Source organism: Amphibalanus amphitrite, unplaced genomic scaffold, assembly GCF_019059575.1.
Source record: "Amphibalanus amphitrite isolate SeventyFive unplaced genomic scaffold, NRLGWU_Aamphi_draft 000887F_arrow, whole genome shotgun sequence".
NCBI classification, from domain to species: domain Eukaryota; kingdom Metazoa; phylum Arthropoda; class Thecostraca; order Balanomorpha; family Balanidae; genus Amphibalanus; species Amphibalanus amphitrite.
In genome coordinates, this window is record NW_024882381.1 from 191,750 (window position 1) to 216,288 (window position 24,539).

Below are 24,539 nucleotides of genomic sequence, written 5' to 3' on the forward strand. Positions count from 1 at the left end.
ATGCCCTTAGTTTGTTCCTATCTTGACTAATTTGAAAGTTATTCGAGAAAAACTCTCTCCATATCTAGCGCCGCCATTTTGACTTTTTCGACCCCTGTGACGTCATCTTTGACCTGACCTGAAAATGACCTTAGTAAAAATTGTAGACCTTGTCCATGCGTATCCGATGCCGTTTACCGCTTGTCGCTATCTTGCTTCGTTCTCGAGATCTCAGGGGGGGCCGAATCGGCCCCCCCCCCCGCCAGTTTCTTGTCCCGGCGGAGCCCGCCAGGAATAGGGTTAAAGTTGTAGCCTTCCGTGCCGTTAACCACCGACTTTCCAGAAAACGGCGGATAGAGTCCTCTCGTCAATGTATTTCATCAAAAACATCGAAGAGAGAACATGTGATAATTCATCTATAAATACTTCACGACCTTATGAATAAATAATGGCTAAAGCATATAAAAAGGCGCGCACACACACACATGATGAATATTCCATGAACAGAAGAGGCCGATATGTTTACTTGATGGTTCATGACATAGTCATTATAAATAATGATCGAATATAGCTTTCGAGCAAGGAGCAATGACACATTCGTCCCACTATGTGTTCTTCACATCGAAAGAGACCTTTGGAATGAATGACCTTAAACAACTATAAGAAAACATATATGACAACCCGTTGTACATTCAGACAAAAACAACACGGCATGAACCATGATTACTTACGCTAAGAGATTATTCGTTCCTTATTTGTTCGGTGGCCAGGAGATAAAAAGAGTGTGAGTCGGAGTACGGTGCAGAATGAAAAATAGACATTGCATAAATAAAAAAGAACAAGCATGCAATTTGGAGCTTTATCGACGCACAGCTCAGTGCTGACTTGTCACAAAGTAAAACAGACATCAGATTGAGCGAGCTGTCCAATGTGTCCATGCTGGATCTCCCACTCCGAACATTGAGCGACCACGAATGCGAGGGAACATTCCTAATACTGACGCGTCTTACACAGGAGCCTGTCATCTGATCAAGTCAGACTATACACACGAGCGAGCGGCTGACGGGCCTGTCTTTTGCCATTCAGTCGCCGTCGCCTTCAAACGGTTTGGAGCGGCTCGGTGGCGCCGCTGCTGCCACCTGGCGGTCCGGCGGTGAACCGAGTGGCGCCCCCTGGAGGCCGGTGTGCGCTGGAGACCAGCGGTGCCGGCTCTGGGCCGCTGCCGCTGACCCGACCCGCCGACCGGTGCTGACCTGACCTCAGCAGCGGCCGGACCGGACCTTCACGTCGTCCAGTGCCAGCACGGTGGCCTGCCCGAAGGCGAAGGTGGGCACGGAGGCAGAGAAGCGCAGCTGTCCGCGGGCGGGCGCGCCGCGCAGCTCGACCTGGCCGCGGCGCAGGCGGCCGCGCGCGTTCGGCCGGATCACCTGGGTGACGGCGCGCTCCCGGGAGCCGGCCGACGGGTCCAGCGCCACCTCCAGCTCCACCGGCGTGTTACCGCGCAGCTCGTACTTCATGTAGGCGAAGGTGACGCACACGGTGCGGCTGGCCGGCGGCGTGATATCGCTCTGGAACGTCAGCTCCGTGGAGCGTCCGAACGTGACGGCCGTGCCCAGAATACGACCTGCCGGCGGGCGCGGGTAGGTCAGTCAGGGGCGGAGGGGCGGGAGAGATGGGGCGAGTGTCGTCTACAGGGACACTTCAGCCACCAGTCGCCGTTTTATCGGTGGACTCTTGGCAGTACAAGGTGACACCTAGTGGTGCCTAGCGGAGGCACCTAGTGGCACCAGGCAGCATCCAACAGGTCCGTGGACAGGTGGCGCCACGACCGACCCACATGCACCCAACCACAACCGAAATTATAATTATTAAACGGCTATCACCGATTCTTGCATACAAACTGTCGTGAAGCATCGTATTCGCATTGAATACAATTTCACTATGATGAATTGTCATTTATAACCAGTATTTTTAAGCTTTTCCAGCACGCAAACTAAGTCCTGCCTATTAGCTATGAGCCAGCTGTTCGATATTCAATCACCCAGGCTCCTAGTCCCAGCGGCCACCGCGGCGAACCACTTACGTTGCGATGAGCTGGTGCGAACGATCTTCCAGGTGGAGCCAGAGTATTTGACGCGGCACCCGTCCCGGTCCAGGTCGCAGCTGAACAGGGTGGCCCCCGCCGAGGGGCGCTCCACAGGGAACGGGGCCGCGGTGGGACGCTGCGTGGGACGCTGGGTGGGACGCTGGGTGGGACGCTGGGTGGGACGCTGGGTGGGACGCTGGGTGGGACGCTGGGTGGGACGTTGGGTGGGGGGCCGAGTAGGACGTGGCGTAGGGCGCTGAGTAGGATTAGTAGTCGAAGACGAGTCATCCACTGTAAAACAGAGATGAGCTGTGATCGGTCTCCCGGCTATAGTGAGAGGTCATAAAATAAAATAAGACACCAAACATTCCGAAAATTAGGGAATAAGTTTATGTATACAATACACCATGTTGAAATTTTAGTGAAGATAAAAAGGAAGCAATTTTTAACAAGCGAACCGTGTACAACCGATGCAACACGAGTTTGCACATCAACAGGCCGCTATATCGTCCCCATCGGTAATTGTCCTCTCTTGGTTTCACTCACTGCAGATGCCGGGGAACTCTCTGGAGCAGGAGGTGCCGGCCGGGCAGTTGCTGCACGCGGCGCCCCTCTCGTACATTTGTCCCCGCTGGAAGTTTCCCGCCGAGCCGTAGTTGCACACGTACAGCTTGGTCCACCAGGGGCCCTCCTTGTACAGGGTGTAGCCGCAGCCGATACGGCTCGTCTCCGCCCACGCCATCTGCGTGTAGTGGCCGATGCTGGTCTCGAATCTGTGAGCGAGAAAAGGCGAACGGACCGGGCGTTAGAAATACTCCGGGATGGTCCGGGGAAAAACACCGGAATCGGCATAGTTTTGCGATGGGTTCACTTACTATGCTCACCGATATTTCACCGACATTGAGAAAAGGATGCATTGAAAAAGAATCCGTAATAAAATGTTTGAATAATCATAATATGTCGTGTGAGCGTGAGTGCTGGATGACTGTATTCTGTCTTTTAATATGCTGACATCTGGATACGGAATAGCCATGTTACTATGTGGATGTGCCCTACGACGTAAATACATACATACATACATACATACATACAATAAGCAAAATCATCACTAGACAATGTCCATAAATCAATGTAGCATCGATCACGTGAGACCGACTACCCCGGGACGCAGTCTCGATATTGTCTTGTGCCCAGCTGTAGTCTCCTGAGTTACTGTCCCTGCGAAACTGCAGTTCCCACGTCGTCTGTTTCACGGAAGAAAGCTGAGGCCCGAGATCCACAATTGTGTTGTCCAATTATAACATGATCTATCGTAGAGCATAAGCTATCCAAGGTATCATTTGGGACCGTTGCCCGGCACGAATTCCCGTGAGATCATCCACCATCAGTTTTTGTTCTCCTCTCCTCGTGAGAGAGCCGATGTCATTAATCTCGTACATTAGGAACATGAAATATAACGAAATACATCTAAGAGCACATCGATTAATGTCTGGACAGTGTTTAGGTATTCATGCAGGAACTGAATAAGAGCAAAAGTGAAAAACAAAAGCATGACGGTTGATAGCAGGAACTCTTTAAAAAGACTGAAGCGAGAAATAGAGCGCTAGCCAATAGCCAAGGAAAGTTGGCCTCACAAAAAGTTCCAAAGCTTTTCTAGATAGTTGTTGATTCTAAAATGGTAACTATATAAAAATAATATTTTGCTTCGAGAATAAATTATAAACAAAAAGCGTTAGCGTTCCTCTGCCGTCTCTCCCCGCCGGCTCTAACTCACACGAACGGCTCGATGTTTTGCGGGTCGAACATGGCTACCTCGTCGTACCAGGCGTACACGGCCCTCTTCCACTCCGGGATGTTCTCCAGACGCGTGCTGGAGGAGCTGTACAGGTTCTGGCCCACCTTGAAGCGCGCTGAAATCACAGACAGACCCGCGTCAGTCGCGGAGGAATGGGCAGAAACGAAAGAGAATGGGAGGAGTAGTATGTAGAGGCATAATTGCGTGAATGCTTGAAATAAGGTGATGCAAACTTTGACAGATAAACGTTATGGCTGTGGTGCATTTTCAGCAGGCACCTTACCGACTCGTTTGCAGTCTCGGCAGTCGTGCTGGAAGACGCACTGCTCGGCGTGTCTCTGCGCTACCCTGGCCAGCTCGTCGTCCCATTCCTGGCAGGGGAGAAGAGAGGTTAGATCGGGTCACACAGTTATTCGGGGAATTTACTACAGATTCGCAAGCGTCCATCGCAATATAGAAACAACGCCTCTGAATGAAGATGTTGGAAATTATTTTGTGTCGCGGAGGAGCTATGACCTCACAAAATGCAACCCTGCTTTCAAAGTACTAGCCCTTGGACAGTCCTGCAATATTGGCATGTTGGTGAATGGCATCCGTCACCCTACATAGTCAGCTTCAAAACTAACAAAAAAAACAATATAGCTAGAAGATTTGAATTATCTGACAGGTGGTCGAGCTAATTCGAGCTTGTCCTTGATTCAGAGTTCTGACGTTCATTTACGTTAGTCGTCTTCAAGTTATCGAATTCGATCACACGGAAATCGATTGTGTGGAACTGTGATGGACAGCGCACCGTTCTATTCGCCTAAAATACATCAGAAAACCGGGTGTCCTTCACCGGTCACGGGGAACGGTAATTGTTCTGTTCGCCAGCCGCAAGTGCCTCCGTGGGAACTCGTAATGAGACTGACGAGCGGGCTCGTTGGGAGGCCGCCGGGATCCGTCACTGAGCTTCTGCTTCTGACGGCCGCCAAAACATAACAACAATAGAAAGATAGGACGTTGTTTGCGTCTGTATGAAATGGAATGTGCTTGCATGTTTAAGGATTTGTCAACGTTAAGTATGTTACTTAAAAAATAAGTGCATCATCAATGCAGTCTTCCAATGCAATCAATGCAGTCACAGTAACTTTCTCGGGATAGATTTTAAGCAAAAACAAGAGGGCACACTAGCTGTCCGTTATCTCTGAGGGTTAAAACTCACCAGTTGCCGCATGTTGGAGGCGGACGGCTGGCTGAAGGACTTGCCGCGCGTCTCGCGTCCGTTGGCCACCCGGGCCCGGAGCCGGTTGTGCTCGGCCACGATGTACTTGGCCTCCTCAGTGCCGACTGACCGGGCCTGCAGCTGGTCACAGGCCGGTCCGGGGCCCTGTGGGAGCGCAGGGACGGGTCACAGGGTGCACGAGGATGTGCGTAAGATGGCAGGGGTCCGCAGATGCAGAGACTGAGCCTCAGGCCGCAGACGATTTTGAACGATAGCTTGTCTGACGAGACTACGTTTTACAATTTCATTGCCGATATTCCGCAGAGATAGCTGACTGAGCAGAATACGATGCGCCTTCCGTACGCACTAGCTCGTGCCGATGTGGTTTCTGACCGGCCTTTAGCTGAATCCGGATCCGAGTCCGGATCTGAGCCCGGAGCCGGGTCCGGAGCGTCTCCGGGTGCCGAGCTCGGGGCCGGGTCCGGCGGCCCGCACGCAGCGCCCGGCTGTCCGTGGGAGCAGCACACGGACCGACCGGCGAGCCACCCGTCCGTGGCCGGTCCGGAGCTGCGCGCCCACCGTGTACCGAGCGCCGCCTCCGGGCCGCAGAGTGATGTGCGGTGTGCTAATGGGGACTGGTGCGTCACCACGCGTCAGGAAAGCAGCCGTCCATTGTTGCCATGTCATCGTAAGCTGTTTAGACAGCTTGGTATAGTGTGTTTCCGATGATTTGATCGATGGTTTGACAGGCATTGATAACAAAGAATAATGGCTACGTTTGATGACTCAGAACATACCTAATTTAGCTTCAAGGATTATTATGCGAATCAAAATTGGTTGAGATGTTTAAAGTTTAAACCTAAGTGAACACGATCGTATAATCATGATCATGATATAATATGATGATATGATCACCGTGATCATGATCCTGATAAGTGGACTTGAGATTGATGCTTGTTTTAAGAAGTTGGGCAAGCAATGCAATTCTCTGTGAAAATTACGTCCGTCCCGTTATAGCTTGATGACAACAAATAATCCCCAGAAAGGCACACTGTTAGTATCAGCTTACAGTTTGCGTAATCATAATCAGAATTTGCACCGTTGTCTCAGAGACAGTAGCAGGTGAATAATGCTAAACGGCCTCGTCAGACCGTGATTTGCATATGTCCGACCGTGTCGCCCGCCCGTCCCCCTCCATTTCTCTCCGCCGCTGGGCTGTCCTGCAAGCGCGGGTGTTTGGGTACGATGATGTCGCTGCACTCAGAAGCCAAACATAAATCTTGGAAATGCCTCGGTATAAATAAAGCGACACGGTGGCTGATCCTGCACAAAGGAAGCGCCACTCTTATGATGCAATGTGCAGACTCATCCGTGCGGTCCGCAAGTGCTGATCTACAGGAGTGCTCGCGCATAGGTATGTATGACGGCAAACAGCTATAAAACAGAGACAGGACAAGCTCGCCACGCTGAGTGCTCCCTCAGAATGCAGGCATTATCGTGAAGTAAACCGGGTGCAGGGCCACGCACCGGCGCCTGGCAACGCAGCCTGACGCGGCGGGCGCGGGCAGGCGCAGGCGTTACGGCGTCTTGAGCGAGGGCGGCGCCGCGTCCTTAGTGTCGCCACGCGCCGCGCGCTCGTGGCGAACCGCGTCGAGGTGCCCCGCGACACAGGCTGATTGCGGTGACTATGTGTACGCCTGGTGGCATTTCTTTCGGTGCCAGCGCCGGGCGGCCGCCGCTACCGGCGCGGTGTGCGTCCCAGCGCGACCGGGCGGCCGCGGGCCGGACCCGGCCGGTCGAGTGTCGCGCCCCGGCGGGGGGCGGCCGCCGCCGACCGCCCGGAAGTGACCACAGAAGGCCGGCTGGCCTCGGCGGCTGTCACCGCGCCGTCCGCCGCCGATGAGCCGCGATAGCCGTCCGTCACTGGAATGGAGGTGGACCGAACCGGCGCTCCACCGTCCCGCCGTCCGTCCTCCCGCCGATCAACGTCGATCGTCGGTCACAACACGGCCGGCCGGGACACAAACAGACCCGGGGCGACGGGCGCACGTCTGCGACGGACCAGTGTCTCGCCAAAGGATGGGAAGTGGGACATGCAGATTTCGTGTTCCCACGCACCAGCGCAGGCCGCATTTGTCTGTGGTGTCTCGAGTGTGAAGAGATCTTCGGCTCGGCACGCCTGTCACGGAGCGCCGCCAGGTTTGGCTCGGCACTCGCTGCGGTAAAAGCGCGTACATACAGAGGCAATTACAGTACGCCGGTGAGCGTTACAGGATGGCACGCGGCTGTTCGGTGACGCTAGGCAGTTGACAAGTATGTACTCTCCACCTTAATGTCACTTAAACCGTGAGAAATTCTCACCGTTTTCACGTACTAACGCCGTAAATGCTGGGAAATTGAATGGAACTGTAGGTATATTTGGCAGGAGTCGATGCAAGGTGCTGAAGTCAGATGCTCGCTCACATCGTTCTGTACAGAAACGTAAGATTTCTTAAGTAGTAAAATATAATCCGGCTGTAGATTTTCGCAAGCGTGAGGGAGCTGACTTATCATTAAGAGTGTGAAATTTACGCGTTATCGAAGGCATCGTGATGGGTACAAAAAGTAAGATACCAATCCCTTCCGGCTATTCTAGACGGAGCGATTTATCTGCTGCGTGACATTGGCATATACGCCTTGCACACCTGAAGGCGGGCACTGATCACCGAGTGCTACCCGCTAAGCGTGCGTAAACACTACCACTCAGTTAGAATTCAGCGTGCGACTTTGCAAGCCAGACTGAAGCAAACTAGCAAGGTTAGCGTTCAAACGCACAATTGGTTGAGGGAACAATGGCCCAGAGAACCTGGAACCTTAACCGGAAACAAACTTGCGGTCAAGAAGACAGTGGAAACGTCCCTGGTGAAGCCATCGGACCGAGCACTTCACGGCCTCTTCACGGCGGTAGCCCGAGGGCCGACAACCTTCTGCTGGTCGGGGCCACGCTCCCATATACCCCCTCCCCCGTGGCGAGCCTCAGGAAGACAATGGGTACCTACAGAGGTCAGGACATGAGATATCAATCTGCACATGACTGGAGACGGGATTTATTGCACCGCGCCACCTGCCGGCCACGCTGTCGCCCCCGCAAACACTGTCCCTCTGTCAACAGAGGCAGTTTCAGCTGTCAGCTACCTCTGTCGGCTCTCACACTGGCCGAAACACGAGCTTACAAATTACAATACACGTAATCAGAATCGTCATTGCATTGGTCAACTTAAAATGAAACTGATTTAGCAGCATTTTCAATCCCCTATTGCTGTCAGAATCGTTTTATTTTAGAGTTATTTAAAAAAAATATACATCACCGCTCACCGCTAGGTATCATCGTTTTCTTCCAAAGTTGTCTGCCTTCAGTATCGTCACCTGTCAGTCCGAAGCCCCCTCCGGCGGGTGTAGGTGACACTGAACTGGGCGGCGCAGCGGCGCACCTGGCCTGGCCCGGGGAGGAGCCGGTGGCCCGACCTCGAGCCGTGTTTACTGTAAACCGAGCGGACCGCGCAGGGGACCACCGTCTGTCGGTGAGGACGGCTACCCCGCCCGGTGTGTGACGCCTGATTTCACACGGCCGCGCGCCGGCATATGGCTGAGAAATGCCACCGTCACCCGATGCTGTGATCCGAGCATTGTCCCAGTTTCACAACACGCGCCAGGAGACGGAGAGGAGGGTGAGTGACGGCATCCCCAGACACACGGGTCCCGTCACGGCGGTGTCGTGGTGAGGGTTGCGTGATTGTTGATCAATTAAGGTGCAGCTGCGTAACCAGGGCACGGTACCAATAGCCTGGCCTAAGATGCTTTTGTTAGATTAATTACCCAAATGAACATAATCAACTGCATTGAAGCCCAAAATATTAAGGCGTTTGAATTTAAAGGCGTTTTAAAGGCGTTTGAACCCATTCAACAAGTTATCAGACTCAGAAATACTTGACGAGCGATTCTTTATTTACTTCTACCCAGCCAGCAATTTTACTCCGGGCCCAAGCAGGCTAAAGTGCGGCTTGCCCGAGATTTTAGTCGGGCTAAAGTCGGCTAGGGCTTGGGCTAAAGTCGGCGTATGACACAAAAACGCCGACTAAAGCCCATGCTCCGCCGGAGGTATGCCCGCTCTGCGAGCTCCGGACAGCCGTAGCTTAGCCCTAGTTGTGCGACGATTGGCGGTGGCCCGATGTAAGCCCGAGCAAAACCTGACTGGCGCAGAAATGCGCATGCGTGAACAGCCGATCAAGTATGGCTCAACTCCGGCTTTACTCCAGTTAGCCAAAGGAGACAACCAGCTTGATCAGCCCGCGTCCGCCCAAGTTGAGCCTGCTTTGATTGCGCGGGTGGATGTCGGGCTGAGCTGCAGCTGGCCACACTCGGGCATAGCTGCGGCATGCCCAAGCTCAGCCCAAGTAAAAAATGCATTGGTTTTGATCGAAGTGGGCAAATCCAAGCTAAGCCCAAGCTGCCCGACGTTTGCCATAGTTTAGCCCAAGCGAATTGCTGGCTGGGTACTAAGCGAATCAACATCTTTAGGCAGACCACCCTTGTGGCGCAGTTGGCAAGTGCGTTCACGTTTGGTGTGGGAGGTCCTTGGATCAAAGCTGACCTCTGGCAGCGTTTTCCTCGGCCGGCTCCTACCCAGGAGATGGCAGTAACTGGGGAGTGTTCGCTCGGTCGTGGGGATTACCGCTGTGCCAACCAGCGCCCCCGGCCGCAGGTACACGGGCCTGATCCGCCTTTAAACAGATCCTTCGGTCCGGTGACATGTCCCGAGGGCACGGCCTCGCTTCATGTCCCGGAGCAGCCCTCTGACCTGCCGGGCCCGAGAAATCGGGATAGCCCCAGCGTGCGCACCAGTGCGGTGCCACCTGGGGCATGTGACAGAAAGCGTGCGGTCAAGGCTGTCCCGCGTAGCGGGTGCCGAAAACGATTCGTACCACTGCCGTGTATATAGTGTACTAACCCAGTATGAATGTGTGCTACTAACGACAAAAGCCCGAGTCGGGCACCAAAAAAATATTAAAAAAAAAAAACATCTTTAGGCAGGGCTAGAAAGGCTGTGATCCTCTTGTCTACCAAGCGCGTGCCCGAACGCCGAATAAGTGGCATTCTGACGGCGCTCGTAAACAGCTGCGCCGTTTAACATTGAGCTCACGTCTCGAGCCGGGTGTAGCCGATGTCATTATCTATCCAATGGCAGAATTGTTGGGGTGACGTAACGGCCGCTACCGTGACTGCCGCTTTTCGGCCATCATCTGTCTGATACGGGCGCCGCTCCCTTCGCCATGGACTGGGTTCAGTTTACGGGACTGGGGCGCGAGTCTGAAACTCACATCGCAGGAGCTTCTCGGCCAGAAACGGATTAGGTAATGCTGAGCCATTATTTGAGACAAATGAAAAATTGAAAATTGACCGCGGAGCAGCAAGCATTGATGTCTTTAAATTGTATTTTGTGTATTTAAGGACATGGCTTTGTATGACAGCTATAGGTACGTAAAGATGAATTTTCATATTAGCAACATTCGATAAGCAAGACAGCATCTCATAACTTTCTCCGTCGTTTTCCGAGGTGAGCAGGAATCGATACCCTCTCTGATGTCTGTCCTCGTTGAGTCCAATTGAGTTATCCGTCGTCTGATGGGCCTAATGGATGGCAGGCGATTCAGCCGCCATCTTGATAGTCTGCCGAGGGGTGACCGTTCGGCCCCACCCCTCCCTGCCACGATAAACTGCCAGGGGTGACCGTTCGACTGCCGGGGGTGGCCACTCGACTCCAGGGTGTGACAGTTTGACACCCCTGCCCCGCCCCGATGGACGGCCGGCGCGGACCGTCCCTCTTAGTGACGGGAGGGCGCCGGGGGCCGGCGGGCCGGCGGGCCCGGTCCGGCGAGCGGCCTCCATTCGACGGCGGACGCCGACCGACCAGCTGTCGCCATTTGCGCCATGTAGGCGACCTCGGCGGGTCCCCCTCGTCGACCCCCCCCCCCCCGGGCGGCGTACAGACCTGCCGTGGTCTGGAGTGGTCGGTAAGGGGAGCACGGGACCTAGTCGTCCAGGGGGCCGTACCGCGGCCCGCGCAGCCGCTGGGCTTTTCTTGCAGCCGCGGCCGCTGCAGCCGCACGCTTCACTGAACTGGACAAAAGTAATACTTTATGAAAAAATGAAGCACTTGCCGGTAATAGCTTTACTGCCATGTCGAGCAAGGTCAACAGAAGCTTCCTCCCGCGCGTGCTGTCTAGTGGTTTGACGAAGCACCGGACTGCTGAATGGAGAGTTCGGCTTATGCCGATGGATGCTCAGCTAAAGCCGGGATATCAAATAGCGGTATCGGAACGTCTCCGATGAGATTAGCCGCGGATCTACATACATAGATCATGCAGATCCTTCGGACCACTTATAAAACAAAGTCGTGTTCCGACATGGTTTATAAGAAGCGGCGTTTTATATCGATCGATGATGTCGTTGCTAACCAGCGAGGTTTTTATAGGGACTTCGGGGACAGACCGCAATCAGCCGCCCCCCCCCTCCCCCATCTGACTCCAGAACTCTGAATGGGCCCGAGTAAAGCCTCTGGGAATGAATGAGCGAGGCGCGCTCAGCGGTGAGCCATTTGACTTTCAGATGGGCTGGCAGTGGTGCTCGTACAACATCTCCATCAGTGTGGGTCTGTCGGCGCCGCTCAGCTCAGCTCAGCGGAGGCGGCCGGTGTGGGCGGTACGTGTCACACCGCCGCCGTCTGAGCCCGCTCCACGCTATACTCTACGAGTACGATCGCGCCGGTGATAGCCGCCGATAGCCGGCGATTTTGGGTCATATGGATCATTTCCCTATTCATCGGACCGCGCTGAATTCAATCGGAAAGTTGTGATAGATGATGGTACGCAGTGAGACTCTTTACCAGTGACAGAATTTCACCAAATTACACGGTTTAACTGACAGAAGTCCGTTAGGTGGCTGAGAACTGAGACCGTAATGATAAGAGCGATACGATATGAGCCAGTATATCGACGAACATGACAAAATGAGCATAAAAGGTACTTTCGCTTTCGGTCAGCCTACTTTTGATCCATGTTATAGTCTGTGTAAACATAACCACGACCAAGTGTCCCGTTCGAGATTTGAATTGTTCTGCGTCAAAAGCATCACTTGCAGTCTGTACCTTCCAAGAAAATCAGATTTTCCACAAATGAACATCGTTTGTGCTACCATTCATAGTACTTATTTTGAAACTTTCCATAGTCGTGTGCCAATTTCGGCTGGCGTTCTATTGTTAGCCACAGACAGACACCTTTAACGTGAATCTCGTTCTCGGACGCCGCAGCATACCCACTGGAGCACGTGCCATACCCTCCCCGTCCCCATTCTCCAGTCACTGTGGGTTAGGGGCCGCCCCAGCCCACAGTGACCAAGCGCCCAGCGGAGGGGCAGGGGCAGCACTGGCCCACAGTAACCCAGCGAGGGGCAGGGGCCGCACTGGTCCCCAGTGACCCAGCACGGAGGGGGCAGTGGGTGGCACTGGCCCACAGTGACCCAGCGGAGGGGCAGGGGGCGGCACTGGCCCCCAGTGACCCAGCACGGAGGGGGCAGTGGGTGGCACTGGCCCACAGCGACCCAGCGGAGGGGCAGGGGGCGGCACTGGCCCTCTCTGCCGGCCCGCACCGTGACCAATTCATCATGATACAAAGGGTGCATGTGGTCCGGCGCGGCTCCTTATCTGCCCCTGGAACTAATGGAAATGAGACTCGTTACTCGGAGCGGGAACCTTGTCAGGCTGAGATGTGTCTTGACAGAGGTTATGTTTTAGATAATGAGAGGCGTTATAAATAATTAACTTCGTGTGTATGAAATGAGCGCTATGACTTCCTGTAATAATTTTAATCTTTGTAAGCAATTTGAAATGGAGCACACCGAAAATGAAAAGGCCTGAGCAGTCCGAACTAAGCTAACTCCGTGCCACCAACATCAAACTCTCCGTTCACGAACAGAATAGGCAAGCACTGCAAAGCAAACGCCAGAAAAGAAGTGAATCAAGAATGCCCCTTTTAGTAAATACAAAGTAAGAACTAATTAATGATATAATGCAGCATCTTAACGAAGCAACAGCACACGCGATAACCGCACACTTATATCCGCGGTCACATGTCAAACTGGTTCACTGTTACGACCAGCAACACCTCGTTAATAATGTCTGCTCTATATCGGAGCAATTACCGTCCATTGTGATCGTATCAGAGCTGCGATGCAGTGGGCTCGACCATTCGGGAGGGCCGACCGGGCGCCGCTCGCGTGCTCCAAACTCATGCATGATCAGCAGTTTGCACTATTGGGTGTTATCGGGGCGGCGGGACGGCCTATCAGCCCACCGATCTGAGGTTATTACCGGCCGGCCACCCGCTACTGCAGCGGCGCTGAGTTAGGGCGCCGCGCCTGCGCGCGCCGCTGCCGCGCCGTGACGGCCGCAGCCGCGCCGGCCACTCACCGAGAACTGGCAGAGCGTGTGTTTGGGTGTGAAGCTGCAGTACTGGCTGTCCTGTCCGGTGGCGACGGCCGCCAGAGCCGTCACCAGCACCAGCCTCCAGACGGTGGTCATGCTCGGAGCTGCGGCAGACGAGGGAGGAGAGGTCAGAGGGGTCGGTACTCTGAGCCGACGAACTGGACAGCAACAGACTGGAGAGAGAGAGAGAGAGAGAGAGAGAGAGAGAGAGAGAGAGAGAGAGAGAGAGAGAGAGAGAGAGAGAGAGAGAGAGAGAGAGAGAGAGAGAGAGAGAAGAGAATGGAAAAGAAGGGAGAGGAAGAGGTTTGAAATTAGCTAGAATTTGTAGGTATTTAAGCATTGCCTAGCCATAAAAGCCTTGGTAATAAAAACATATCTAACTTAGGCAAACCTGTTCCTAATTAGTATTTGTATCTTAACTCATTCCTCAATCCTCATCTCCCTATCTTCCTCATTCTTCATCAGAAATCCTCATTAATCATCGATAATATTTAATGCCTATAAAATCGTCGTAAATGTTGGCTGCATGATTTAGTCCTTGCTGGTTTCCCACGGCAACGCGTTATTCTCAAGTGAATCAGATGCGTATGGATATGATTCAGCGCACTTGTCATTGATACTGTCCACATGGAGTCACTCGCTGGTATGCTCGGGCCCCGGTTTCCGCCGGCGAGGACGGCGGCCGGCCGGCGGCTCTCTGTCTGGCCAGGCTGCCGATCAGATACCGTCGCCCGCGGCGGGCCGGGCTGGGGCGGGCCGGGGCGCGGGGGGGGGGCTGACTCACTCGTCTGGTCGGTAACAGGTGGGCCCCACCGTCTGCCTGCACCGCTCTGGGTCAGCGCGCCTCCCAGCACCTCCCCTGGCTCCCGGTCCGGACACACGGCGGGAGATCACGGACACTCAAAAACCGCCCATCCAGGTGATACCGCCCCGGGCGCCTGGTCACTAAACAGAGCCAAGCTGTTTGACTGTTCCTAAGACAAAAAATGCCGACTTCAATGCCAAATGTGTCAAGCCCGAGCCAATTAAGGAATAGCGTGAGCTGCGCCTAGCCGCAGCGGTTACCGACAAGCTGTTTTCATTCACCGCTGGCTGTTCCCGTCTGAGCTCGGCTGGAAGGCAGGGGAACATTAAAACGAAGGTAATTTGCCTGGCCTTGAGTTTGGTGTGCTTCAAGGCCGCCCTGATGCGAAGCGTCTGTGCTCTGTGTAGAATTATCACAGGCTGCGTGGGCAGGTCTGCGCCGGAATCGCCGCCGGCCACGGCCGATCTGCGCCGGGATCGCCGCCGGTGTCGGACGGACCGCCCCCGCGTCCGGATTGGATTGGTACGGATACCCGCGGGCGGGCCGCTCAGCTCAATAGCCGACGGTCCACAGGGGGCCATGGCGCTGCGAGACTGATCTACAGGGACTGTCTGTTCAATGCTGAGCTGAAGAAGCGACCGTGGCTCTGCCGTAACTTTTGAGTCTTGTCAGTACCTACCTGCGTGCGTCATTGATTCCTCACCGTCTGAGACTTATCTGTAAGAAATGCCGCGACAACAAAATGGGATGCTGTGACTTTGGGTCAGATCCAATGTTTGACTGCTGTGACCTATACGCTTACGCATCAGTCGTCCAAAAAAGTAATCACTCCAATGTAAGCTCAATAAACCAAGATGTGGAACGCAATAAAAACTGGACGTGCCTGTTGCCCAACCCCGAAAGCTATAGCTCTGTGCGTACCATGAAGATGCCAGATAACCAAATACGCCAGCTCATGCCGTGCCATTTCCTGATGATATCTAGATATCCTGTCAGCGTTGGTGCTGTGAGGTATGCTATGCGTGCGTAGTTTGAAGCAAGATGCTGTCATCTAATCCTCGGCAAATGTTCCGTTTCCGTATCACGAGTCATCATAAGTTCATAAGTAGACCACAAGCGGAATGCTTAACCCCGCGACTAGCACACCAGGTGATCATGACCCGCGCAACCAAGCTTCATCACCGGCTCATACCGGAGTGCCACACCAGATAAAACTGCCGCCTAACCGCCCAGAGTAGAACATGTCGGGCCGCGCACACACACGCACCTGTAGCAGGCACGTCCCAATCTGCACTGCTGTGAGCGCGGCGCACCGGGCCGGGCCGGGCCGGGCCGGGCGGCGGCGCACCGACCTGTGACCCGGCTGACCCGGCGGCCGCCGGCGGCCCTCCCATGTCACCGCCGGGACCGCAGTCAGCCGGGAAAGGAGGTCGGTGCCGCGCCGCCGAGGAAGCGCCCGCCGCCGTCAGACAGCTTGGGGGAAGTCGTAAAACCTAGTTTGATCGATACTCGAAGGCCAGATGTCAAAATCGTCACAACACTCCATTAAGGCGCATTTCTAATCAAGTTGCCCATCCTCCACCCAACAGGTGAGTTCAGGTGGGCCCTGGAACCATATCCATACCCAAATAGACCTTTCCCGCATAACAGCGATGGCGGGTTACATGAAATATTAACAGCTTAGCTCCAAGCCACTTGCCATCTTATCCCCCTTCCCACTCCCCCCCCCCCCCGCCTCATCACCACTCGCTGACCTGTGACGTGAGTGGAAAGGTACCGCATAGAAACGTGACATGTCGACTGCAAACGGTGACGTTATAACGCGCGCAACACTCCGTGATGGCATACGGACACAATTACAAACATGTCGCGTGTGTGCTTTCAAAGTAGGGGACCAAAACAAAGTTTTTCAGAGAAATCGAGCGAGCGTTATCGAGTTTGACAGGCTGCATACGTCACACTCAGCGCAACAATTTTGCAAGGCAGTATCTTCACACTTTTGAGTGCATTTGTCGGGCATACCGCCCTACCGAAACATTGATAATTGGCTTTCAGAATGTCTAGATAAACCATTACGTTACAATAAATCCAGTTACATAGGGGAAAGTGGGGTAAGACGGGCACCTTAACTTTGGAGCCATTTTTCGGCCGGTTAGAAACATCATAGAAACGGGAAACTGGGTGAAAACCTTTTTCAGACATTTTACTTTCATTTGCCAGAAGATGAGACTTAGACCTGATTCAACAAATAAACTGCAGCTATTTTTGCAAAACCTTGCAAAAACCCGTCTTACCCCACCCCATGGGGTAAGACGGTCACATGGGTAGGGCAAGACGGCCAGCTTCTTTCACCGATCAGCGCAGCTCGCAACAAATGCCCGAGATTAGCCGCATTTATACAGTCGCTCGTTGGTCTCAAGTGCTTCGGAAATGGCAGTATACGAGATTCGTGCAGAAGGCGTATGCTCCTATATAGGCCCTAGTTCAGAAGCCATGTAGAACCGTTTTTCACATTCATTATTCGAGAATAAACTGTGCCGAAGGAATATTGCTAACATGTCTGTGAGTATCGGAATCGAACATATTCTTATTAGAAATGCTTCTTTTTTCCTACAGCAACAAAAATATTTTCACCATTACAGACCCATTGGGTTCATAGTTGCCCGTCTTACCCCAAACTCAATGTCAGAAGTTCAGCACGATTTTTCGCTGTGGACAATTTGATGCAGACAAAGCAAATCCGCCGTAAATGAACACTGTTGGCATATGAGTGTACCACAAGTGATTGCGAGTTTTTAACTCTATAGTGCTGTACACAAAAGCTTGCACAATACATTATGGATGTTTTCAATGAAATGAGTGTTTTAAAGAAATCAAAATAAAAGATTATCGACTGAACACAAATTCACCAGACTTGAATGGTGGTGTGTAGTGGGAAAGGCAATTCTGGTCCTAACTTTTCTTGCTCGTAGCGCTATTGGTTTGGTCTGCAGAAGGGGTGCCCGTCTTACCTACCCTGACCGTCTTACCCCACTTTCCCCTATGTGAATCGCCTGCAGTATGTATGTACTATGTACATTGGTATGCCACCTTTGCTGGCACTTTGTGAACTTTGAAGAGGCAAGTGAGAGTGAGCTCCGTCCGCAGTTCCCTACATTTCGATCAGTTTTCAGCTGACATGCGACAGGTTTGGCTGGAATTTCACGTCAATGTTGTCTGATGTGGGGGCTGTGATTAAGTCTTTAGGTATAGGTACTAGGTTCTGGGCTTGTATGAGTTTCAAGAGCTTTTTTAGGTCTTTTGATATAAATGAAATGTGTTTCAATTAATTTTTCTAGATATGTAACAAATATGCTAAAGTTTAGCATGTCCTAACGATTAGCAACCGTTTAGCAGCTAAACGGTTCATGATATGTCAGAATCTCATAAAACCAATTACAGCATATCGTAAAATTTTGATGTCCGTGACCTTCACTGACCCTAGAGAAGACAATCTCCTGAGCAGCAATCAGCTGACAGCCAGCCGTTCTGTCCATGACGTCACTGATTGTGGGGTCGCCGAGCGGTCTGCCCTGTCGGTGGGTTGTACGCTCATTAAGCCTTCATCTCGCCGGCGGCGGCGCCATCTCCAAGTCCGATGAAGAAAAACGAGGAAGGCCAGAAACAAGCTAATCAGCCACCCTGCAGACGGGGAAGCGGAGCGCGGCCATCCATCTTTGGTCGGCCGCAGGGCGACGTGTGAGGTTTTGGGGGTCGATTGGGAGTTATGGGCTGAGAAGTGCGCTGCATATCTGAATCGACTTTAGTAGCGAAATAATGATCATTGAACTGCGATCCATCGGCTTTTTATACGGTGAGGTAAGTCATGTAAAGTTGCTATTGCATTTGTTACAAGCTGCATTTAATTACAACATATTGAATAATTTTGGTGGCCGAGAAAATGAAGAGCTATTCTGCTAGATGCAATTTTTGTTTGTCTACTGGGCTTTCGGGTGCACCTACTTCTAAGGTCTTTTTGGTTGCATTGAAAAAGTAAATACCTACTTTAAATGAAATGCATGCCAACACCATTTCTTAACCACAACATTTCTGGGTGAGAGAAATGGGTACAACAGCTCACAATCAAGGGGAAGAATAAAAGGCATTGGAACCCATAATTCTGTGCATTCGCATTATGTTTAGAACGAATGTTTTTTTTTTTACTGCGTATGAAAAAGTGTAAGCAAGATCGTGTGTTTATTCTGATGCAGAGGCCAGAAGGTTAAATCGGAACTTATTTGAATTCTACATAAGTATTTAAATCTGTCATTTTAAAAGTCAAATACTGTTTAGTTTATTAAGTATTAACGTTAGCTACTATACATATTTATTTGACTGTAAATAGCATTAACAAAAAATGTTATTATTATGTAAATGGAATTTTAGCATTAAATAAATTTACTTACGTTAAATGCTGTTAAATGTTCAGATAGGTATGTATCGAATATCTGTACCTACATCAAAGACATCTTTTTATCTGGTAGGCATTGTGTTCCATTCGGTCGTTTTTAATTTCTTAGCCAATTTGAGTAAACTCATGTGTGCCAAAAACTGCAACATTACGGCAAACACATGCCTACCTACATGAAATACGTTTTCATTCCGTTTCTTTTTAATTTACTCAAATGCAAAAACGAACATACGTTAAATAAAAATTTGTTGTTTAAAGCATAAAAGAGTGTCTCTGACTTTTGATTGCTTAATTGCGCTTTCCATTAGATGAATAGAGGTCCTTAGTATGATACTTAATGCCACAAAGTTGAACAATAAAAACAAATAAATAGAAGTTACCTAATTCATTATCGCATTAACTATCTAATTATGGTCTTTTATCTATTCCATTTGTTAGTGCCTTCATTTTTCCTTGTATTTGTTATAATTACTTCTGTACTTTTCCCATAAATTTCCACCAGCATCTGCACGTCTATATTTGGATTTTTAACTCTGTCTTATCACTTAAAGCGCTTTAATGAAAAGAACATTAGCCCTCAGTTTCTTTGACACTGACCAGCTGAAAACCATTTTTCTCTTGATTTTACGTGTGGACTTTCTATTCCTTCCTATGGCTCGTATCGTGCCGTATTCAGTTTTTCACCAGAAGCGATTCCTTATACCTTTACCTACATCTACTCAATGATTACTGATGACTGAGGTAGGTAGGCCGATAGGTAGGTACTCACTATCTCCCTGTGGATGGAGCCGGCTCCCGTTCTGTCCACGGCCCTCCTGTCCGTCTGTGGGTCCGTGGATCCGACACCAGTGTCCTCGGTGCTCTGCTGAGGGTTCCGCGCCGCGCCGCGCTGTCTCGGCCGTGACCACACCGCCGCGCCGTACACAGGGCTTCTAGTGGCTGCCGGCGCGGCGCGCCACTTTTATACGCCGTGTGACGGCGGCGTCACGGAGCGCCGGGCGTCAGCGCCCTGCCGGGGGTGCTGTCGACCCCTCCGGTGACCGGCACCGAGTCCGCTCTGCCCCCACACTCCTCCGGGTGGCACAGGCAGGGGTACGTCCTCAGGACACCGAAAATAACAAATACTTCTCTGGAAACGTTGTAATAACTTCAAAATAGTTCATTTTCATAGGAACTGTTATTGATTCTGACATGCAAAATAAAATAAAGTGTGTATACAGTGTATATAGATATGAGATGCAATTGTCAAAATCAAAAGAAAACGTAAACATTGCCACAAGACTTGTGAAACCGGCGTGATTGCTAAAACATAATACTTAAAACATTCATGTTATCTATGCTAAAACAAATAAATGTAGGTACAATGTAGGTAGGCTACATGTAGGTAGGCTTCGATGTATTCATCTGAATTTCAATAAAACTGCCAAACTGCCGCAATGCACATTTAATGAAGATGCTGCACATTCAATCCATCTTTAATGCAAAGGCTTTTAATGCATATGTGTTTCACCCAGGAATGCTTGTCATGCTGATAGTACTTCATGTGGTGCGCTTTGCCGCCCCTTGGCAGAGGGCGCCTTGCCCCGGTATTGGGGCAAAACGCCCATTTTGACTTTTATCACTTTTTCTCTTTTGACACGTTACCAGTGAGTGAGTCAAAAATTTTGTCCCTGATGTTATGGAGACAAATGTTCAGTGGTTGTCATAAGCGCTAAGCTGTCCTTCGTTGTCCCCTCATTCATTCCCTATCACGAGTCGAACGCTAAAGGTGCGTCTTGCGCCCGTCTACCCAAAAATTATCACGAAGATCTTTTCCCGTTTTCGACAATTTTCACAAATCGGCGCATAAATCATACCCAAAATAGCTTAAGAGCCGCGATGAGTGCATACGATAGCTCTTTCAAAATTCTTTCGCTAGAATGCCCTCATATTTGACCTCAGGGCAACGATTTGGCCGGATTTGGCCCACAGAGAGCAAAAACCACCAAAATAGGCGGATTTTGCCGAAGCAGTTTTTTCAACAAATTTTGCAATAACTTTGAGCTCGATTATTGCATGATACTTATATTGTCGGCATCATATTACTCTCTTAGAGGCGCATTGAATGGACTATAATTTGACCTGAAGATGTCCGCATAAAGAATTGAACTCAGGTCAAGGTCGAGCATTGACCAGAAAAGGTCATACTGCATATATCAATCAGTCTGTATTGATGATCTTAACACATTCAGCTGATTTCATTGCTCTACCATGGCTTCACCAAAAGTTATTTTCCAAAATATTATCTGGTGGCCTTTTATGGCCTAACATGATCTTTTGAGTGATCGCTGGCCATCAGCTGTGCGGGTAGAGTGTTCATGTTTCTGTAAATACATTGTATTTTTGACGCGTTTGTTCAAATCAGGAGCTATTTGTACTTTTCCCTCATTACATCCCTCACTTTACTTACTTTACTTCTATTAGGTACACATCTGACCTGACCCCATGTCACAGATATAAAAAGTATGAGATGAACAAATTGTTGGCATTGATACCTACACGCAATTTAATCAATTTCGGAGGTCTAGAAGATAAGTTGTAAATGACAAGATCGCCAAGCTTTTAAGAGGCATGGCTACGTTACCGTCGCCAGACCTACTGGCTTTCGCATACGTATGTATGTATATGCACGTCCCAGCCGCAGGGCGGGTACGCCATCCCCGCCGTTCTTCCCTCATTGAGCTAGAGCCTCGCGAAAAAACGAGTGTGGGCGCTGTTACGAGACGCAGCGATTGGCACACGATTTTAAGTCCTCAGGTAAAATGAGGTCAAGTCAAGTTCCCAAAGGTAGGGGTTCGGTTTTTGATAAATAATGTCGCCAAAAATGATTGTAGAGCTACGATTTTGGCACCGTTGCGTTCTCCATGCTTAGGCGTGTCAAATGATATACTTTTTGTTTGGGTGATGTCAGCTTAAGGTGTTGATCTCGGGTCTCGGTCAGGTCAGAGCCACTCAGGTCACGAAGCTGGTCGACGGGCATCATATTGCATATCATTTGATTTGGTAGGTCTTGTCAAGTCCACTGGTGGCTTTCTCGACTCGCTGGCTCGATTTGATCGGGAATTATTTCCAAAAGACTTATTTGGCCTCAGTTAGGGCGGAACACCTTCAAGGGGGACACTGCCGACTTTTGGTCTCATTCTTTCAATGCAACGCCCATAGGGCTAATGTTAAGATGCCAAAATCAAGGGGGCACGGTGTCCCGGTGCCCTCCCCGCTCCGCGTGACGTCATAAATGACGTCACGCAAGGTCAACGATGCAAAAGTGAAGCGTCGGATCTTGCTAGGAGTGAATGAAAACACGAAATCGCGTTTTCATGTGCTTGAGATAGTTCTGCATCATTTACGGTGCCAAAATAATATTTTCCATACTTCTCCCACTGAATTATAATAGCGAGGTACGTACAGTGACCGAACTGACCTTAGGTCATCCCCTTAGAAAAAAAAAACTCCAAGATATGCAAGCTGTAAGAGCTCTGGAGGATACTTGGTACTGTATGTAAGTCTCATATCTCCCTGCGAAAGCTCACTGTTGAAAACAGATGCTTTTGTTGAGCAAGCTTCTGCCATAATTGTTGCAATAATAGATATTTTATGCTTCTCTCGTAGAGAGTCTTTGATGCATCGACTAAAATTGAGCAGGCACCTTAAAGGGTCAACTCAAAATCTGACAAAAGGTCTACATAGGTCATGGTGCAAATTAGTTCATCTTTATTGTTGAGCTGAGCACATGAAAAGTGCTAACGATGCTTGAAAACGTCCAAAAGGAGTTCAGTTTGATATTCTTCCGTTGAACATATAAGGGAGCGGTCGCAAAATTAGCCTGGACTTAGGTCGCCGGCGTCATAAATTCCAAGGTGGCGTTTCATACTTCCAGTCACTCTTATTTATAAATCGCTGGACATTTCAAAATCACGTATCGTTCAGTCGGTGTCATATACCTTTTCTTGAGTTGAGTTCACTGGTCATCACCTGACGACTTCACCTCAAATGACCCGGAGTTGTTCTCACTTGTGCTAATTGTTGTGCTAAAAGCAGCGGTGCATTACTATTCGTGAAAAAGTGAGGGTAGTGATTCCCTGGGCCATGGGTTGAATCAAAAGGACCTTTTGCTTCCTCGCCGTCTTCCTTGAAACCCCATGGGCCTGCCCTGTGCGCCGGCTAACTAATGCCCGCTCATGACTGCGGTAAGTCCCGACAAGGGTGCATTCGATTCTCTGACCACCCCTACCCATAACGATGTGGCTTCCCATGTGCGCCGCTCATACATTAGCTGAGTTTAATGCTCGGTGGCACCTACTGTGGTTAAGAATGTTTTGTCTTGGAGAGACTCATGCATTGTCCTGATAATAAACTAAACGCGTGACTTCCTGAAGAGCAATTGTTCGTCCTACCCTCCCACCACGTGTAAATTTTTAATAAGGCAGAGAGCATCAGAGAAGGCAGAAGACGCTCGTCTCGACTGTACATACAGTGGACGGACGGATAGCTATACGGAACAGAAACGGATGGACGAATAGAGAGGAGTATGGTCAAGCCAAAAACAGGGCCCTTACCAGGAATCAGACGTAAGAGGCCCGTTTGGTTATCTGCTTGGCCCAGGATTTTTAAGCATTATAATTATCACGCGCACTGCAGGGGGGGTTGTTTTCAACCCCACCCCCTCTGGTTTTTTCGCTGTAACTCAAAAACCAGTGAAGCTACGACTTTGAAACTTTGTATAGCTGTTCATCAAACAATTTTACATCACCTCTGAAAAATTAGTGTTAGGTCATGCAAGGTCAGGTCACCAGGTCACGATAAGTGACCTCACCTCATAAAAAGTTTGACGCTGTGCTACATCCACACCATTTGACTGAATGCTATGAAATTTTCAGAAACATATTAGGAGACCATAAGGAACATTTTGTTTATTTCGAAATTTTTATTTCTGTGACCTTAGGTCAGGTCACTTTTTCTGGCCCGGCATGCAATATCGGACATAACTCGAGAAGTATGGGACATAGAAACGTCATTCTTTCACCATCCCGCTTATTTTATCAAGACGCGTCGATCAAAATGCAACTTGACCTAGTTTGGTCAATGTTTGACCTAACATGACCTTTATTTATTTATTTATTTATTTACTTCGTAGTGGCCGTCCCCTATCTATGACCGAAGTCAAAGAGGCTATTCTTGGCACTGAGTCAATAAAAGATGGTGATGAAGTGGGTAAAAGAACATCATGCTATGACATAAAAAATGCTTAAAAATCACGATAAAAGCACACAACACAATGCACATACATATACATACATATCACACTTCGTCCGCACCAGACGTCAGTCGACGTTTCAGCTGGTTTCTAAACTCGGTGACGGTCAGATCAGTAAAGGCGGCGGGGAGAGCATTGTACAGCTCTGCGGCACGGTATGTAAACTGCCGCTTTCCCGCCGCCGTGCCGCGTATGTCAGGGAGACTCAGCAGGTTGTCACTGCGAGTGCTGCGCACATGGTTGGGCCGTTCGCGGTTCGTGCAGAACCGAGCAGCCAGAGACTCGGGCTGCCCAGTCTGACGGACCTTATGAAGCAGTGTGAGGGTGTGATGGACGACCAGGTCTTGGGAACACAGCCAGCCCAGGTCTTCTCGCACGGCGGATATATGGACCTTGATCTCAGGTCACC

General features: G+C 50.6%; 1 protein-coding gene across 1 annotated transcript; it reads right to left on the minus strand.

The window, feature by feature from the left end:
- Positions 1 to 333: 333 nt before the first annotated feature.
- LOC122367677 lies at positions 334 to 15,737 on the minus strand. The gene is made up of 8 exons (XM_043341014.1): positions 15,655 to 15,737; positions 13,568 to 13,686; positions 5,065 to 5,229; positions 4,144 to 4,231; positions 3,840 to 3,975; positions 2,612 to 2,838; positions 2,063 to 2,356; positions 334 to 1,603 (listed from the first exon to the last, which is right to left on the minus strand). The coding sequence occupies exons 2-8, from the start codon at positions 13,676 to 13,678 to the stop codon at positions 1,239 to 1,241; spliced, it is 1,386 nt and encodes a 461-aa protein (XP_043196949.1). The 5' UTR covers positions 13,679 to 13,686; positions 15,655 to 15,737; the 3' UTR covers positions 334 to 1,238.
- Positions 15,738 to 24,539: the final 8,802 nt, after the last annotated feature.

Coding starts and splice junctions, on each gene's coding strand:
- LOC122367677 (XM_043341014.1), bottom strand. CDS start 13,678: ATGACCACCGTCTGGAGGCTGGTGCTGGTGACGGCTCTGGCGGCCGTC. Junction 5,230..13,567: donor ACACGCTCTGCCAGTTCTCG/GTGAGTGGCCGG, acceptor GCGCTCCCACAG/GGCCCCGGACCGGCCTGTGA. Junction 2,839..3,839: donor CAAAACATCGAGCCGTTCGT/GTGAGTTAGAGC, acceptor TCTCGCTCACAG/ATTCGAGACCAGCATCGGCC.